The following is an 18067-nucleotide window of genomic DNA, read 5'->3' as shown; positions in this document are numbered from 1 at the left end:
CATGAAATCTCAGAACTGTTTGGGGGGGGGGGTCTGTGTCCAGAGGGTTGGGCCTCTCAGCTATTCATACATCTGCACACGAGAACAGTCTGAAGAGAGAGGCTGGATGGACCCCACTCTCACGGGCCTTAGAAGCAGGCCTGTGATGTCACATTTGCTACGATTTCTACCATGCCTCCCTACAGAGAGAAAAGCTTGGGGCCCCATCCTCAGAGAGGGTAATAATGCACAGTTCACAGAAGCCCAGGTAATAATCCTGTTAAGAAAAATACTTGCTGATATGACTGCCACCCTTGATAGGGGCCCTGTGACAAAAACTGTGTACACACACTCTCTCAGTCCATCTGCCCAACCCACAACAAGGAGGGCACCGTTAGCAGATGGGCGCCCAAGGCCCAGTGCAGAGGGAAGGTCTCAGCTCATGAGGAGGGGAGGAACTGGATGGAAGCTTGGGCTCCTTGGAGGAGGCGGGAAAGACTCAGCACAACCCTGGCCAGGGAGTGGGGGAGGGGGGCGTTGGCACAGGGCCACAAGGACCCTATGGCTGACTCACTGTCAGGGTATGTCTCTGTGTCTCCCCATCACACACCCAGCTTCTTATCTGATGGATGGAATGGACTCGTCACATTCCCTGGGGATGTGATCATGGAAGGTACAGAGTTGAGCCTCCAAGCAGCTGGGGGGAAATCTCACATTCACCAATTTGCATGAGGCTCCACCACAAATGCAGAGATCCCTGCCTCTCTTTCCCCCATTAGAGCAGTCATTGGCAGGGAGATCAGCAAGAGGGCAGTCTGGGCAGGATAGGTTGTGAGGGACCCTGTGTGCAGCATGAGCCTCCCCAGGAATGGAGAATGTCCTTTTCTTGATGGGCAGAGGCCCCTGATGTGTGTGAAGGGAGCGTGATTAAGGCCCAGGCCATGGGCAACTGAGTCATTCTCTAGAGAAAGAGAGGATTTTACTCCCCAGGAGTAAAATGGAGACATCAGGATTTTACTCCCCAGTTTTTCCACTAGGATCTAGGATACTTTTCTCCCAGATAGGTATCTCCTCTAGGCTGTTGCTCAAATGTCACAATCTTAGAACTTCCCTGACCACTCTTTCTAGATATCATCCCCTCTCTCTATTTCACTATCCCAATTTAATGTTAATCATGGCAGTTACAAACACCTGATAAATTACTTGTATTTGGGGACCACATGATCCCAACAGAATGTAAGCTCCATGAGGAAAAGGTCGATTTTCTCTTTCCAAGCACACAAATTTGTGCTTGACACATACTTTGGAGAGAATGCATGAACAACGGAATGAACAGACAGTTAAACCTGTTGAGAGAAGCTTAGCTAGACAGGCTGAGGATTCTGCTAGAGAACATATTCAGGGATGATAAGATGATGACAAAGCTGTGATCTTTATCTCACCTACGAGGTGGTGTCCTTGGGTCCCCTCGAAATTGACCCCTTTCCTAACAGAATGGAAGGTCCTGTTGTCTTTTTCACATATTACTCGCGGTCAACGTCAGAGGCCTTCCCCACGCCAGGACCTCAGATTCCAGTCGGAAGCTTTACTTATCCTGCCCACTGGGGGACTGTGGCTGGATATTTCTGCCTTAAACCGGAAAGCTCAAACAACTACGATGCGCAGCATAGATAAAATGCTTTCAATGCTCTTTGTTACGACAGTGGTCACTATAGACAAGTAATCTTCAGTTTATGAAGACTTCTTTTTGAGTCCAAGATGGCAGCAATCTGTGGGGTTTTCACCCTAACCTTGCCCTTCCGCCCTTGGCGGATCATCCTGGAATGGTCCCCGGGCATCTATATCTGCTGTTCCCCAATCCCACCAGCAAGGGGCGCGCGAGATGAAACAGTTCTGTCCTGGGATATACCACTGAGGGGAAGCGGTAAGACCCCCCCCCCACTCTGGAAGGTACCATTGGGAGAGGGCGTTCCACAGCAGGGAGGGCCCCCTTACACCGCGTCAGGCATGGACCACAGTTCCCAGGCGCGGCGCTCAGGGCGCCTCTGGGTCTATCCCGATTCGCTCCTCTTCGTCTTCCCGCTGCTTTCGAATCCGAGTGGACACTGGTATTCAGCGGAAACTTTCTTCGTCTCTTTTCCAACTCCACCCCTTCGTTGGTGGGACGACTACGGAGCGAGAGACCTGCTGTCGGTTTGGGTATGGCGTCAGAGAAGCTTTCTGGGTAGTGACTGGTCACCGCGTGATTGCGGGCGCTGTGGGCACAGAACTGGAACTGAGGGCGAGAGGCGCGAGTATACGCGTGCGCCTGCGTTAGCGTGCGCAACGATGCAGAGCATGCAATTTTCCTCCGAGTTTTATTGCTTTTCCCAAAGGGGTCGAATAGCTGCTCTGGTTAGTGGCGAGGTTTGGCGCGGTCACTGGCCGTGCATGGTGACTGCGTTTCAGTCTTGTTTAGCTCTCGCTCAGTCTGGATCCTGTGGCAGCGCACGGTCTTCACACAAATGCACGCAATTCATGTCCAGGGAGAGGTCTCTGAGTTTGGTGTCTCTCCCTGGAGAGTATACTGTATCTGGCACCTTGGGATTGTGTGTTGCTACGTGTGACAACACGGGTGCTGTTTGGCTACATTTGATCTTGAGCCTTTGGGCGGAATTGTGAGTGATGGGACATTTGATGTGAGTGGATTTTGTGAGCCATAATACAAAGCCTCTAGGATGTGTGCCTGTATACCGGGATGTGCATCTTTGGAGGTTTCTTGCCTTTCAGTCCCTGTGTGTGAGATCTCTGTGTTAGGGGTCTGCACCCCAGAATGTGAGATCACTGAGCTTTTTGATTCTGGGTTCCAAGTTGTGATGCCTCTGTGCTGCTTTAAGGATGGGTTAGTCTAAAGGTGTAAAGGATCAGCTGCCTGGGGCTCTATGCAGAGGTTGCAAATTTTTCCTTTGTCTGGGAACTTTGTCTTAAGATTATATGATGTTCTTGAGTTATTAAAACTTCTGCCTTTCCGTTTAGGAGGGTTTGTATTAGGTCGGTAAGTGTCCGCGTGGTTTGGGAGTCAGTCTCCATGATGTGAAGCATCTGTGCAGTTCTCATTTGTTTCTGTCTGGAAGACTTTGGACTGTTTGCAGGGTCTCTGTCACAGCGTGTATGGTTATGGTCTCTGTTGTGTTTGAGCGTCTGAGACTCGAGTTGTGTGCTCTCTGTGCAGAGATTCAGTGAGCTCTTTTTGGTGTCTCTGGCTGTCTATGAGCTGTTGGAAGTCTTCGTGTTAGAAATAAAACCTCTTACGTTCTTGGCTGTGAGGTCTCTGTCCAGGAAGTGAGGATTTGGTAGCTGGCAGATATGATTCTGAAGCCGGGAACCTGACATGCTGACTGTGTGTTGTTGAGTGTATCACTTGCCTCGTGAAATCTCAGTATGTATCATAATTAATACAGTGGGGCCAGTGCCCATCTTGGAGGGTACCTGTGCATGTTAGCAATGTGTTTAAAGGGCCTGCCTCCAGACTGTCCTTCAGCAAATGTTTTCTGAGCACCTGCCATAGACCTGAGCACTATTGGAGGAGCTTGTGACAGGGCAAAACTAACCAAGTCTCTCATTGCATAGACTTGGTGGTCAGTAAGTAAATCAAGGGTGGCAGGCACTGTGAAGAAAGATATTGCTAGATCAGGGGAAAAGGTGTATGTGGGTATGATATTATGATTTTCTTCAAGATAATGAGGGAAAGTCTCCCTGAAAGATGCCAAGTAAGCAGAGATCTGGAGGAAGTGAGGGAGCAGGTCGTGGGGTTACCTAAGGGAAGAGCATTCCAGGCAGAAGGAACAACAAATGCAACAGTCCTGGCATGGAAATCTACTTGGCGTGCTCCTGAATGTCAAGGAGTCCTGTGATGCACTGGGTTTGGCTCGTAGCTCTCATTGAAAGGGGCCTGGTGCTGCTATTTCTGTTTGTCCCCCAGTTTGTGGTCATCTGCATTTCACAGATGAAGGACTCAAGGCTCCAACATGTGCCCTGCACCTTCTCTCCTACCTATACCTGAAATTAGGAGTGAAACCTTCTGGTCCGTCAGGAGAGACAGAGAACTTGAGTGTACCAGCTGCAGGGATGATAGCATCCGCGTTGAATGTCAGCCGAGCAGCGTACCTCAGTTTTAATGTGGGAATCATGCCTCATATCGTTGCCTGCCCTTGATGGAGGGCAGGACTTAAGAAGGAGAAAGGGAACTGGGGCAAAGGAGAGAGGCAGGAAGGGGAAGCTGGAGGACAATGAGAAAAAAAAATGAATGGTCTCATCACATTGCTTGGATTTGGCCCAAATCACCTTGATTAAATGATTGGAGTGATATATAGATGTATATATATATATATATATATATATATATATATATATATGTTTTACTTTGTCCCTGTCCCTACCCTTTCTTTCCCTCCCCTTCTCTTTTGTGCCTGGGATACCACCTGGGGCTGGAGATTTCTTTTCTGTAAATTTTTCAACTACAAGCTTGCTTTTAAAATAGGTTATCTGTTTCTTTTTCACTGAAATTTGATAGTTTGTTCCGCTTCACCTAAATTGCCAGATGTAGTTATTCTATGACTATAAACTTATTCATAGAATCCTTTTAATTTCTGTGGAATCTGTAACCTATTTCTTTCCTGATATTGGCAAGTTTTGTCTATAGTTATCTTGCTTTTGTTTTATTCTTCTGGGTGGAAATTTATGAATTCGTAGTGACCTTTTGAAAGAGCCAGCTTTGGGTTTTGTCGATTATCTATATATTTTTTCTAATATCTGTCCCGATCTCTATTTCCCTTATTTTGCTGAGTCTCGCTACCAAAGGGGTTTAATAAAGTCCCTGAAAGTTTCCCAAGTATAGTGTAATCTCACAGATTCTAGGGCACTGTTGTAGCCGCACTGAGTGAGATCCACTGAATGTAGATCATGGCATCTGCACTTTTTACAAGAAGTCCTCAGTTCTGATTGACGTGGACAACGTGTCTAGGCACTACTGGAGCAGAGGCATGGTCTTATTTTCCCTACTGCCAGGCTGTCTTCACTGAGAGCATGTGACAGGGTTGTCTGTTTTCTCTGATGCACAAACCCAAGGGGTATGACACAAACTCAAGGGGGTTGACAATTAAATGGAGGGAGGCTTTGGACTAGAGCAGATGCGGTGGACTTTGGAAAAAGTAGATGCATTAGAGATTTTCGAAGTAAAAGTGACAGAACTCAGCAAGAATATGGACTTGAAGTGAAGGAGAGGGAATTGTAAACATGGTTAAGACCAAGTTTCTGTGTCCTGTCATAAGGGTACAAAGGTGTCATGGGAAATCCTGGAAGTTGGCCAGGTCTGGAAAGAATTCCAAATAAGATTTTTATGTTTATGAGCTCATGGTCTAGATGGATACAATAACCAGTATTTACATACTTAAAAGTTCCTTTTCCTTTTAAAAAAAAGTGAGAGGTATTGAGATATAATTTATATACAATAGAAGTCAATGCTTTAAAGCATTACCGTTTGTCGAGTTTTCACATATGCATACCATTGCGTAAATGCTACCACAACAAAAATGTAGAAAACGCCCCATTCGTTTGAAAATGCTCCTTTGGGCTATTTGCATTCAGACTCCTTCCTCCATTCCTATACCCTGGCCACCGCAGATATATTTCTGTGCCTATAGTTGTGCCTTTTCCAGGAATCCATTGACATGAAATCATATAACACATAGCCTTCTGTGTCTGACATCTCTCAGTGGCACAGCTGAGATGCATCCTTGCTGTTACATGCATTAGGAGTTCCTTTTGAAATGACTGTGTAGTATTCTCCTGCACGAGTATACACTTTTGTTTCTCTTTCATCTATATGCCAGTTGTTGAATAGTTGGGCTGTTTCTGGTTTTTGGCTATTAGGAGTACATGAGTAGGATATTTTAGTAATGGTCCTTGTGTGAATATGTTTTCCTTTGTCTTGGGTAAAATTAAAACTCCTAGTAAGTACGAAAATTCCTGAGAATAAGAAGAATGTGCTACTGGAGACGAGTGAAGAAATAGCTACAGAAGGAATGACAAGGCTAAGCCAAAGTGGAAACAACCCCCAGCTGTGGATGTGTCTGGTGGTGAAAGTAAAGTCCGATGCTAAAAGAACAATATTGTACAGGAACCAGAGGTATATTCTGAGAAATCAGTTACCAGTTCAGAGATATAAAGGTGCAGTGCTGCAAGCAACAGATGGAAACAGAGGTATGTATTTCTGTGTCTCTTCCATGGAAGTGAGTAAAGCCATCGCAAGCGTGATGGAAAACCCAGAAGCAGAGAAGGAAATGGTTCATCAAAGCATGTATAAAAATAGGTATTAAAAACCGTAATGTCTGTTTCTGTCACGAATGTCTTTCTGAGACACATTCTCCACTAAGGGTAACCTGGGACTACCTATCACCAGTTTGTGGATGCATAAGAAAGACTGCCCTGGAAGGAAAAATATATAGTCTTCAAGCCCCTTTCTCATCCTCCAGAGACCCTGCCGTTCCAGGACTCCACCTCAGTGGCGAGAAAACCTCAACGTGCACGGCACACGCCGAACTCCGGGAGCATGCGCAGTGTGTGCACGTGCACCCGTTGCTGCGCATGCGCCTTGGTGCACATACATCCTGAGCGTTCTGTGAGGAGCGTTGGGCCTGAGGCGGTTGGGTTTATTCAGTCCCGGTTCCTTCTCACTGCTTGCGAGTCACCAGGTAGGTCCACAGATCTGTCCTGTCTGGAGTTGAAGTGTGCGAGTGTGTGAGGGGGAGCCAGCGAGTTTCGGGCGGGTCGGGCAGTGCGATCTGGGGCCTTTGAGGAGGAAAGCCCTCGAGGTCGTCATCTTTCTCCTCAGAGGTGTCGCGACGCCATAGTTCTTGCCCTGGTGGCTGGAGGGGAAGGGCGGTGGGCAGAAGAGGGCAGGGGTCGGGTGATGGTGGGGGGGAGACTTGGGAGTGCTATTTGAAATATCTGGTTCACTGGGGCCCTGGAACTGACGACAGAGCACAGAATCTGGGGCCGGCAGTGGGACCTGGGCAGGGGGCGGGGTGGGCGATTAAGGAAAGGCCTAGAAACCGGACCGCGGGGGGGTTGTGACTGTATTGTTATAGCCACGCGTTTTGGGGAACAAACTCACTCAGAGGGACAATGCAGGTAATGGAGGGCAGTTTATTACACCGGCGGGCCCAAGGCAGAGTCTCCTCTTAGCCAAGGACCCCGACCAGCATTTGTGAAAATCTTTTATACCCCATGTGTACGTGTCCGAACTCACCACCCCAAATTCCTCGAGACTTACATAAACAAAGGAAGGGTAAATACAATCACAGTAATCTCATCATTTAGGTGTTATGTGTTCAAACAGTTAAACAGTTGGCCAATAATCAATAAGCCGGAGGTTACACTCCGATAGGTACAGAAACATTTACGGCCTGTCCAGAGACAGGGGTGATTAGTGTATGTTTTCTCTTAGGCGATGAGTAACCTGGATAGGATCTTCAAGGTTCCCCTGTCCGGAGGGGGTCTTATCCTTCTATTGTCGTTTTCACAGGCACTAGGCACAGAGTTCAGAGTCCATTAGAGAGGTGGCCGAGCATGATCAGCACCAACAGGCCTAAGATGGAGTCCAGGCCCCAGGAATTCCTTCTTCATTATCCCGGGTTTTGTGATAAGGTGTCAAGGGAGACGTGGACCAGTTGCTCTGCATGCACTCACCTCAGCCCCAGACCCTGAGAAAATCAGGCTGTAAAGACTGAGCCTTTCTTCTTGTTCCAGCTGAATTCCAAGGGAGTTGGGGGAGATATGTCTGGTGAAAAGGAGTGTGACAAAAGGAACAGTCCTGGATTTTTAATTCCTAGCAGCGTTTCACTAAATATCTTCATGATGGAGAATTCTGTTGTGAAATCAAACTTCCTCACAAAAGTTCAGCCTTCCTGTGTACCTTAAGGTGATTTCTCTGCCAGCTTAGCAAAGACAAATATGGCTTTTCTAGCAACTGTATTTGGTGTACTTGGAATGCATGTACACTCGTACTTAACCAGAGTTTTCTTTTGAAAGTATTTTCACATTTTTTAAAAAATAATAAGTCAACGTATGGTCATAAAAGTGATCAAATATAGCTGTACTCTTAAATACATTTTCTAAATCACAATATTCTACTTTCAGGGAGAAATATGAGTTTGCAAGTGGCATCAACATTGGGACCTGTAGATCAAGAGTGCTCCCAGCTGGGTGAACCTGTGGTTGTGAGTACCTTACCATTTGATGTTTTCTATTAGCACAAGTTTATTTTGGAGAAAATATTGTTAAGTAGTGAGGTCGTTGCTGAGCCGCAGAAAGACGGCCGGGATTCTTGGCCTCTGGAGGAGAAGAATTCAATCCGGGGCCAGAGACGAGGCTGGATCGCCCAGAGCTTTGGTGTGATCAAGTTTTATTAAAGTGTAAACGAGATAGAGAAAGCTTCTGACATAGGCATCGGAAGGGGGTAGAAAGAGTACTCCCCTGCTAGTCTTCAGCTGGATGATACATAGTCACTAGCAGTTTGTTAATGAAAGAAAGGAATGTCTTAAACTCAGAATGGCACCAGGCCCCTCATCCATAAGATGTATTTTGGAATAATCTGGGCACCAGACATCCCGGGTCATAAAACGATTGACTTGAATTTTGCAGAAAGGCAGATCATGCAAATAGTTTCATTTACATAGATTAGGGGAACAATGTCTGAGTATAACATACTGGTTTGTCAAGTAAGTTCTGAGCCATTAGGCGGAAGACAGCGCTTGGGGTAAATGCAGAGTACAATAACATAGCTTAAGACAAACATTTCCATAAGAAAAAAGGATTGGTTAACTCAAAGTTTGAGAATAGTTAACTTCAGGTGAAACCAGGTGTCATGGCAACACAGTATTTTCAGAGAAACCTCTTTTAAATTTGTATAGAGAAGGGAAACAATATCCGTAGTTTGTTTCATCCTGCCGCTTAAGAGAGAGAGAAAATGTCTGACACTTGCAGCCTATTTCCTCCGTTTGGAGACTCCTGGCCTTCCTGCCGGTTGCCCTCTCAGTAAGTAGTACAGATGCAGCGATAAAGGTCTTTCATGCTGATAAAGGGTGACAGTTTGTCTTAGGAAGGAACATTGATCCAGATATATTACAGTCTGGTGTTGCCTGGATGAGTATACCGTTAAATTCCCTGGAAATGTGCCCAGTGACTCCCTTCCTCCTGCTTATTAACAACAGATTGCATACTTCCATCCCAACATAGATTTAAATAGCTTCCAAAGTCTTTCTGGGTAACTCTTAGGGGAGCTAACTTTTCTCTGTGGGAAGAGTAACTTTATTAAAAGTAAGTACATAGAATTGTGTTGGGAAAATGTTGTTAGGTTAACTTATGATCAGATATATCTGTGTCTTATGTATATTTATGCTATTAGATGTATTAACAACAAAAGGTTTTTATTTGCATGCCCACTCTACTAGGACCAGTAGCCCAGTGTTGAGCAACCTCAACAAGGGGAACCACCAGCTGAAATGCAGGATATCACACCGGCAAAGGAGGAAATAAATGAAGAGGATCCAGTGGATCGTGGTGAAGAGAAGCTTGAGACATAATTTATATACAAGAGAAGTCAATGCTTTAAAGCATTCCTGTTTGTCGAGTTTTGACATATGCATACCATTGCGTAAATGCTACCACAACAAAAAGGTAGAAAACGTCCCGTTGGTTTGAAAATGCTCCCTCGGGTGAGAATGCAAACTAGTACAGCCACTATGGAGAACAGTGTGGAGATTCCTTAAAAAACTGGGAATAGAACTGCCATACGACACAGCAATCCCTCTGCTGGGCATACACACCAAGGAAACCAGAATTGAAAGAGACACGTGTAGCCCAGTGTTCATCACAGCACTGTTTACAATAGCCAGGACATGGAAGCAACCTAGATGTCCATCAGCAGACGAATGAATAAGGAAGCATTGGTACATATACCCAATGGAATATTACTCAGCCATTAGAAAGAATACATTTGAATCATTTCTATTGAGATGGATGAAACCGGAGCCCATTATTCAGAGTGAAGTAAGCCAGAAAGGAAAACACCAATACGGTATACTAATGCATATATATGGAATTTGAAAGACGGTAACCATAACCCTATTGCGAGACAGAATAAGAGACAGAGATGCATAGAACAGTCGTATGGACTCTGAGGGAGAAGGTGAGGGTGGGACGTTCTGAGAGAATAGCATTGAAACATGTATATTATCATATGTGAAACAGAACACCATTCCAGGTTCGATGCATGAGACAAATGCTCAGGGCTGGGGCAATGGGATGACCCAGAGGGATGGGATGGAGAGTGGGTGGGAGGGGGGTTCAGGATGGGGAACACATGTAAACCCATAGCTGATTCATGTCAATGTATGGCAAAAGCCACTACAATATTGTAAAGTAATTAGCCCCCAACTAAAATAAATAAATTTATTAAAAAAAAAAAAAAAAAAGCAAATGCTCCCTCCGGCTATTTGCATTCAGATTCCTTCCTCCATTCCTATACCCTGGCAACCACAGATACATTTCTGTGCCTATAGTTGTGCGTTTTCCAGAAATCCATTGACATGAAATCATATAACACATAGCTTTCTGTGTCTGACATCTCTCAGTGGCACAGCTGAGATGCCTCCTTGCTGTTACATGCATTAGTAGTTCCTTTTGAAATGACTGTGTAGTATTCTTATGCATGAGTATACTCTTTTTTTCTTTCATCTACATACCAGTTGTTGAATAGTTTGGTTGTTTCTAGTTTTGGCTATTAAGAGTACATGAGTAGGATATTTTAGTAATGGTCCTTGTGTGAATATGTTTTCCTTTCTCTTGGGTAAAATTGGCTAAAATTAAAACGCCTAGGAAGTACCGAAATTCTTGAGAATAAGAAGAATATGCTACCGGAGAAGAGTGAAGAAATAGCTACAAAAGGAATGAAAAGGCTAAGCTAAAGTGGAAACAGCCCCCAGCTGTGGATGTGTCTGGTGGTGAAAGTCAAGTCCGATGCTAAAAGAAGAATATTGTACAGGAACCAGAGGTATATTCTGAGAAATCAGTTACCAGTTCAGAGATATAAATGTGCAATGCTCCAAGCAACAGATGGAAACGGAGGTACATATTTCTGTGTCTGTTCTATGGAAGTGAGTAAAGCCATTGCAAGCATGATGGAAAACCCAGAAGCAGAGAAGGAAATGGTTCATCAAAGCATGTATAAAAATAGGTATTCAAACCAGTAATGTCTATTCCTGTCATAAATGTCTTCCTGAGACACATTCTCCACTAAGGGTAACCTGGGACTACCTATCACCACAGTTTGTGGATGCGTAAGAAAGACTGCACTGGAAGGAAAAAAATACAGTCTTCAACCCCCTTTCTCATCCTCCAGAGACCCTGCGGTTCCAGGACTCTTACCTCAGTAGCGAGAAAAGCTCAACGTGCTCGGCACACGCGGAACTCAGGGAGCATGCGCAGTGTGTGCCCGTACACCCGCTACTGCGCATGCGCCTTGGTGCGCATAAGTAGCGCAGATTCTGTGAGGAGCGTTGGGCCTGAGGCGGTTGTGTTTACTCAGTCCCGGTTCCTTCTCGCTGCTTTCGAGTCACCGGGTAGGTCCACAGATCTGTCCTGTCTGGAGTTGATGTGTGCGAGCGTGTGAGGGGGAGCCAGCGAGTTTCGGGCGGGTCGGGCAGTGCGTTTTCGGGCCTTTGAGGAGGAAGGCCCTCGAGGTCGTCATCTTGCTCTTCAGAGGTGTCGTGATGCCATAGTTCTTGCCCTGGTGGCTGGAGAGGAAGCTCGGTGGGCAGAAGAGGGCAGGGGTCGGGTGATGGTGGGGGTGAGACTTGGGAGTGCTATTTGAAATATCTGGTCCACTGGGGCCCTGGAACTGATGACAGAGCACAGAATCTGGGGCCGGCAGTGGGACCTGGGCAGGGGGCGGGGTGGGCGATTAAGGAAAGGCCTAGAAACCGGACCGCGGGTGGGGGGGTGGGTTGTGACTGTCTCCCGGGTTTTGTGATAAGGTGTCAAGGGAGACGTGGACCGGTTGCTCTGCATGCAGACTCACTTCAGCCCCAGACACTGAGAAAATCGCCATAGTCAGGCTGTAAAGACTGAGCCTTCTAGTTCCAGCTGAATTCCAAGGGAGTTGGGGGAGATATGTCTGGTGAATAGGAGTGTGACAAAAGGAATAGTCCTGAATTTTTAACTCTTAGCAGTATTTCACTAAATATCTTCATAATGGAGAATTCTGTTGTGAAATCAAACTTCCTCACAAAAATTGAGCCTTCCTGTGTACCTTAAGGTAATTTCTCTGCCAGCTTAGCAAAGACAAAAATGGCTTTTCTAGTAACTGTATTTAGTGTGATTGGAATGCATGTACACTCATACTTAACCATCGTTTTCTTTTGAAAGTATTTTCACATTTTTAAAAAAAGTAATAAGTCAACATATGGCCATAAAAGTGATCAAATATAGCTCTAGTCATAAATACATTTTCTAAATCACAACATTCTACTTTCAGGGAGAAATATGAGTGGGCAAGTGGCATCAACACTGGGACCTATAGATCAAGAGTCCTCCCAGCTGGATGCACCTGTGGTTGTGAGTACCTTACCATTTGGTGTTTTCTATTAGCAGAAGTTTATTTTTGAGAAAATGATGTTAAGTAGTACAGATGCAGTGATAAAGGTCTTTCATGCTGATAAAGGGTGACAGTGTGTCTTAGGAAGGAACATTGATCCAGATATATTACAGTCTGGCGTTGCCTGGATGAGTATACTGTTAAATTCCCTGGAAATGTGCCCAGTGACTCCCTCCTCCTGCTTATTAACAACAGATTGCATACTTCCATCCCAACATAGAGTTAAATAGCTTCCAAAGTCTTTCTGAGTAACTCTTTTGGGAGTTAACTTTTCTCTGTGGGAAGAGAAACTTTATTAAAAGTAAGTACATAGAATTGTGTTGGGAAAATGTTGTTAGGTTTACTTATGATCAGATACATCTGTGTCTTATGTATATTTATGCTATTAGATGTATTAACAACAAAAGGTTTTTATTTGCATGCCCACTCTACTAGGACCAGCAGCCCAGTGTTGAGCAACCTCAACAAGGGGAACCACCAGCTGAAATTCATGATATCACACCTGCAAAGGAGGAAGTAAATGAAGAGCATCCAGTGGATCGTGGTGAAGAGAAGCTGCAGCATGCCTGTCAAGGTAAAGTGTATCAGTGCATCCTGCCTTAAGACATACCCAGTGAGTGGAGGAAAGGAAACATTAGAAAAGGACTTCAGACAGTTCCTAAAAAACTGAGGAGAGTATAGTTTGCAGGTTCGTGTGGTTGGTGAAGTTTTCCCTTGTTTTCAAGACAAGTCGGGGGAGCATCTAAGTTGTCTGAGGACAACCCTGGAAAAGGAAAATGGTAATGACTTTCGGAAAATTCTGCTTTCTTTTTCTCCAGCAAAACATTCCTGGAATAATGCTCCTGAATTTCTTACTCATCACATTTTTACCATCCTAACCTAAGGCTTTTAATTCATAACACTGAGGGAATGAATATCATCATTCCCTTGTTTATATTGTAGGTTTTACAGCTGAATTGATGTATTTTTTTAATGATTCTGACCTGGAACTTGATCTCCCGGAATTGGCTGTGGCAAAGACTGGGGGTCAAGGTGGAGATGGTCCTGATGTCTAGGAGGAGATTGCGTCAAATATAGAGCCTGTTGAAATGCCAGAAGCAGGTATGTCATCCATTCAGAAAGTAATTTATGTGGTTTCTGTTTTTCAGAATATTGTATCTTTAATAATATAGAGGGAACATTACTATTATTTTAATAATAGAATTCACATATTCTTTGAAAGACAGTTCACATCCCAGATGCCTGAGTGCCTGACTTACAGACTTTCCAATAAAGAGACAGGATCAAAGCCATATCGAACTGAAAATAGGAAACCGTTTTCCTTTTTTTTTTATTTTTAAATAAATTTATTTATTTTAGTTGGAGGCTAATTACTTTACAATATTGTAGTGGTTTTTGCCATACATTGACATGAATCAGCCATGGGTTTACATGTGTTCCCCATCCTGAACCCCCCCCACACCTCCCTCCCCCTCCCATCCCTCCGGGTCATCCCACTGCCCCAGCCCTGAGCATTTGTCTCATGCATCGAACCTGGAATGATGTTCTGTTTCACATATGATAATATACATGTTTCAATGCTATTCTCTCAGAACGTCCCACCCTCACCTTCTCCCTCAGAGTCCATAAGACTGTTCTATGCATCTGTGTCTCTTATTCTGTCTCGCATATAGGGTTATCGTTACCATCTTTCAAATTCCATATATATGCATTAGTATACTGTATTGGTGTTTTTCTGTCTGGCTTACTTCACTCTGTATAATGGGCTCCAGTTTCATCCTTCTCAATAGAACTGATTCAAAAGGAAACCGTTTTCTTTCCTTGAGTATAAGTACTTTAAGCAACAGCTAATAATTTTCAGGTTCTTTTCTAATTTCTGCTTGTAACAAATACGGAATGCATTTGTAATAAATATCAGTTTACATGAAATATGCTCAGTAGGTTCTAGTACCAGCTTTAACATAATGTGTGTGATTCAGGTAAATCCCTTAACTTCTAAACTGAACTTTATTCATATAAGTTGTGAATTCAGAACAGATACACTAAAATGCCAATTTTTCCATGCTGATTTTTGCACTCTCTGATTCCCTTCGATGGAATGCATACAAGAGTACTCTGTTTTTCTTGATTGATTTATCATAAAATATCATCTAGAGTCAAATTATAACAGGGGAATTGCGATTTCATTTTCTGATGGGGGACCCATGTACACCCGTGGCTGATTCATATCAATGTATTGCAAAAAACACCACACTATTGTAAAGTAATTAGCCTCCAATTAAAATTAAAAAATTAATTTTTTTAAAAAAGAAAATGAGCCAACATTCTGCTTGATGTTTGTTAAATTCTCTCAAATTCTGAATTCTCTAGCTCTTAAGAAAATTAGTTGCATTTTAAATCCTTTCCCCATTGAAGCATGATATGACTGAATAATAAAATGGCAAAAGGTAGTCTAGTTTCCTGTTTCTGTGGCTGATCAAGTTGAGAGAGTGCATTTAGTCAGTGATATTCCAGGCAGGTGTGAGTGAGATACACATGCTAAGCACACTACCTGCCCCCATGTTTGGTCTGTTTTGGGGGGCGTTTTTTTGCTTATTTTAAGTGGAGGATCATTACTTTACACTACTCTGATGGTTTTTGCCATACACCCAACTCTCACTCTTAAGGAACTAGTAAAAATCTGAGCCTCACGATATAATCGTCTCTCACTATATCAAATATGTTATTTTTCCTCTTTGATACGTGAGTTTAAAAAGTTTTGAAGGTTAAAGTCTGTAACTCTAGTTCTTCCCACGTAATCAGCGTAGTATCTTTCACATAGGTGTTCTCCAGATTGCTGACAATTAATTGCATGGTTCTAATTTTACAGGAAGAACTTCATGGTTAGGGAAGATTTTACTGTGTATTAGCCTTCTAAATATTTTCACTTTACCTTTTTGTTCCATTCCATTAGAACATGTAGATGAAAGGACAACTTTCAGACTACTTGCAAGTAACTACAGAACATGATTAAAATGTTCTCTTAGAAACATCTTAGCCCTAAATATGTGTGGTATTTAAAAAGAAAAATACATTAATTATAAAGTACATAAATATAAAATCCTACCCCCAACAAACAGGTAAGAAAAAGAGCGACAGAATAAACCTAACGGAAAAAGAAAAAGATACTTAATAAAAGACAGGTATGAATCGTCAGGAAGAGGAAAATAAACTCAACTAATAGATAAACACAATGTGGTAATTTACATAATTTTGTAACACACATATATATACACACACATTTTTTAATATTCTTTTCTGTTGTGATTTATCACAGGAGGTTGGACATAGTTCCCTGTGCTGTATAGTAGGACCTTGTTGTTTATCCATTCTGAATGTGATAGTTTGTATCTGCCAACCCCAAATTGCCAGTCCATTCCTCTCAGTTTACATGATTGTGAAGAAAATGGACAAAGCCCAAGTATACCTAATAAGAAATATGAACAAGACACTAACAGTAGATTACAGAATTAAAACAGAGTATAATCTGGAACTCACATATTTTTAGAATATTGATGGGATGTGTCTAATAGGGTAGAAAAAGAAATATTATTTAACATAGCCCAGAGTAACTAAATAAGTAAACATCACAAGATACCGTGGATGAACTTTTGAAATTGGTCAGAGTTGTCTCTCAAAAGCCATTGTCATTCAGAAACAAACCAAAAAATCTCCTTTTCCAGATTTTCTTCTCTCTTCCTACTTGCTTTTCTCTCTCACTCATACTCCCTCTAGCTCTCCCGTTTCTTTTCTTCTCTCCTTTTTCTCTTTCTTCTTTTGGTGTGGCTGTGAGAAAGTCCTATTTCTGCTTCACATGTTGATGTCGCCAGTGATAGTAATGACTGAAAATTAGTGTCCCCGTATAATTTATTATACCAACTGGAATGCTTTCCAAGGTGACAAGAAACATTTAGAATTACAAGAGGGCCACAAGTAAAAAGGGGGATAAATGTTTAACTGACTTAAAACAACCACATCAGGGATAAATTAGAACAAATGAAAATTTCTACACTCTTCCACAGTAGAGAAGAAACAAATGTACTACTGGCCTTTTTCTTTACTTCACTTAAGCAGTAACAGAGATAACAACTGTTGAGCTGTCCTATATTCGGAATATTATTTCAAACCAACACAGTTCAATGATACTTTTGGGGGATTTTTTGGTTTTAGTTTTGGTGTATTTTGTTTTTCTTAGGGTGTTTTTTGTTGTTAGATATTTTACTGAATGTGTACACAGTTTTGCCCTCTACTGAAAACGACCTTCTGATAGGTTCAATTGATTTCATTTGTTCTGAACTCAGTGTCCTTATTTTCTTGTATAACTAGGAAGGGTAGTGTGTTTTTAAAAATACTGGTAATACGCTTGAAAAGCCTATAAAATCTCTAGAGAGGATTAACTGAAGGTAAGCCAAAGGGTCGCCCGTAGTGTTCTTGTTTTAGTCCACTTTATAAAACTACAACTGCGATGAACTCTGTACACCTCTCCTGTCATCGAAATTTCTGCTAAGTAACTTTTTAAATGTATATATTATAGGTGAAGGGCGACGATTTGCTTGAAAGAAGATAGACTGAAGCCATCTGTGCTGTTCTTATGTTGTATATTTGACTGTTAAAGTTCTGTCAATAAAGTTTCATTTTCTCCTTGCACATTTTTTGTTACATTTATCCCCGAGGATTTAATGGTATTGAAAATCCATGGTTTGTGATTTTTATGGCCTAGTTGAGGATGTATGTAGAGATAGAATGTTTGTATATAGATTTTCTGTTCCACAGTTCCTCTAAATATGCATATTAATTCCACAAATTTAGATCTAGATTATTTTTGCTTTTCAAAATATACTATAATATTTGAATATCAACAGTTTCTACTGGCTTAAACCTTAAACCTTTCCTCATTTTGCAGGATTGAACAAACCAGCCAGAATACTCTTGACTAAAGCAGGTGATAATCGGCATTTTTCCCGATAGGAAATGAGTAATCTTCTCCATTTCGACCTGTTTACGTTGCTTTTTTGTAGATACACTTTATCAGAGTAAGTTCCATTCTATTCCTAGCTTGCTGTCTTGAATATAGATTCAGTTCAGTTCCGTTCAGTCGCTCAGTCGTGTCCGACTCTCTGCGACCCCATGAATTGCAGCACGCCAGGCCTCTCTGTCCATCACCAACTCCTGGAGTCCACCCAAACCCATGTCCATCGAGTCGGTTATGCCATCCAACCATCTCAGCCTCTGTCGTCCCCTTCTCCTTCCGCCCCCAATCCTACCCAGCGTTAGGGTCTTTTCCAATGAGTCAGCCCTTCGCATGAGGTGGCCCAAGTATTGGAGTTTCAGCTTCAACATCAGACCTTCCGGTGA

The 18067-nt window shown here is 43.0% G+C and overlaps 1 protein-coding gene across 2 annotated transcripts in view; it reads left to right on the top strand.

Moving 5' to 3' along the window:
* Positions 1 to 1953: 1953 nt before the first annotated feature.
* The window catches only part of LOC145537187 (uncharacterized), a 29357-nt gene continuing 13243 nt past the window's right edge, over positions 1954 to 18067 (top strand). The window contains exons 1-11 of one of the 2 annotated variants that reach the window (XM_081568013.1): positions 1954 to 2178; positions 5971 to 6219; positions 6492 to 6710; positions 7768 to 7939; positions 8158 to 8237; positions 9471 to 10207; positions 10897 to 11639; positions 12554 to 12633; positions 13109 to 13247; positions 13616 to 13774; positions 17247 to 17359. In XM_081568013.1, the coding sequence (XP_081424139.1) occupies positions 11354 to 11639; positions 12554 to 12633; positions 13109 to 13247; positions 13616 to 13728 (618 nt within the window). In that variant the 5' untranslated portion in view covers positions 1954 to 2178; positions 5971 to 6219; positions 6492 to 6710; ... (2 more) ...; positions 9471 to 10207; positions 10897 to 11353 and the 3' untranslated portion in view covers positions 13729 to 13774; positions 17247 to 17359. Of the gene's footprint in view, positions 2179 to 5970; positions 6220 to 6491; positions 6711 to 7767; positions 7940 to 8157; positions 8238 to 9470; positions 10208 to 10896; positions 11640 to 12553; positions 12634 to 13108; positions 13248 to 13615; positions 13775 to 17246; positions 17360 to 18067 lie in introns of those variants that run through there. The other variant, XM_081568012.1, reaches the window with a different exon arrangement.

This window comes from Giraffa tippelskirchi, chromosome X (genome assembly GCF_054371585.1).
Source record: "Giraffa tippelskirchi isolate mGirTip1 chromosome X, T2T-mGirTip1v1.2.pri, whole genome shotgun sequence".
Classification (NCBI taxonomy): Eukaryota; Metazoa; Chordata; class Mammalia; order Artiodactyla; family Giraffidae; genus Giraffa; species Giraffa tippelskirchi.
Note: the sequence above shows the minus strand (reverse complement) of the source record. Positions and strands in the feature narration are given on the sequence as shown.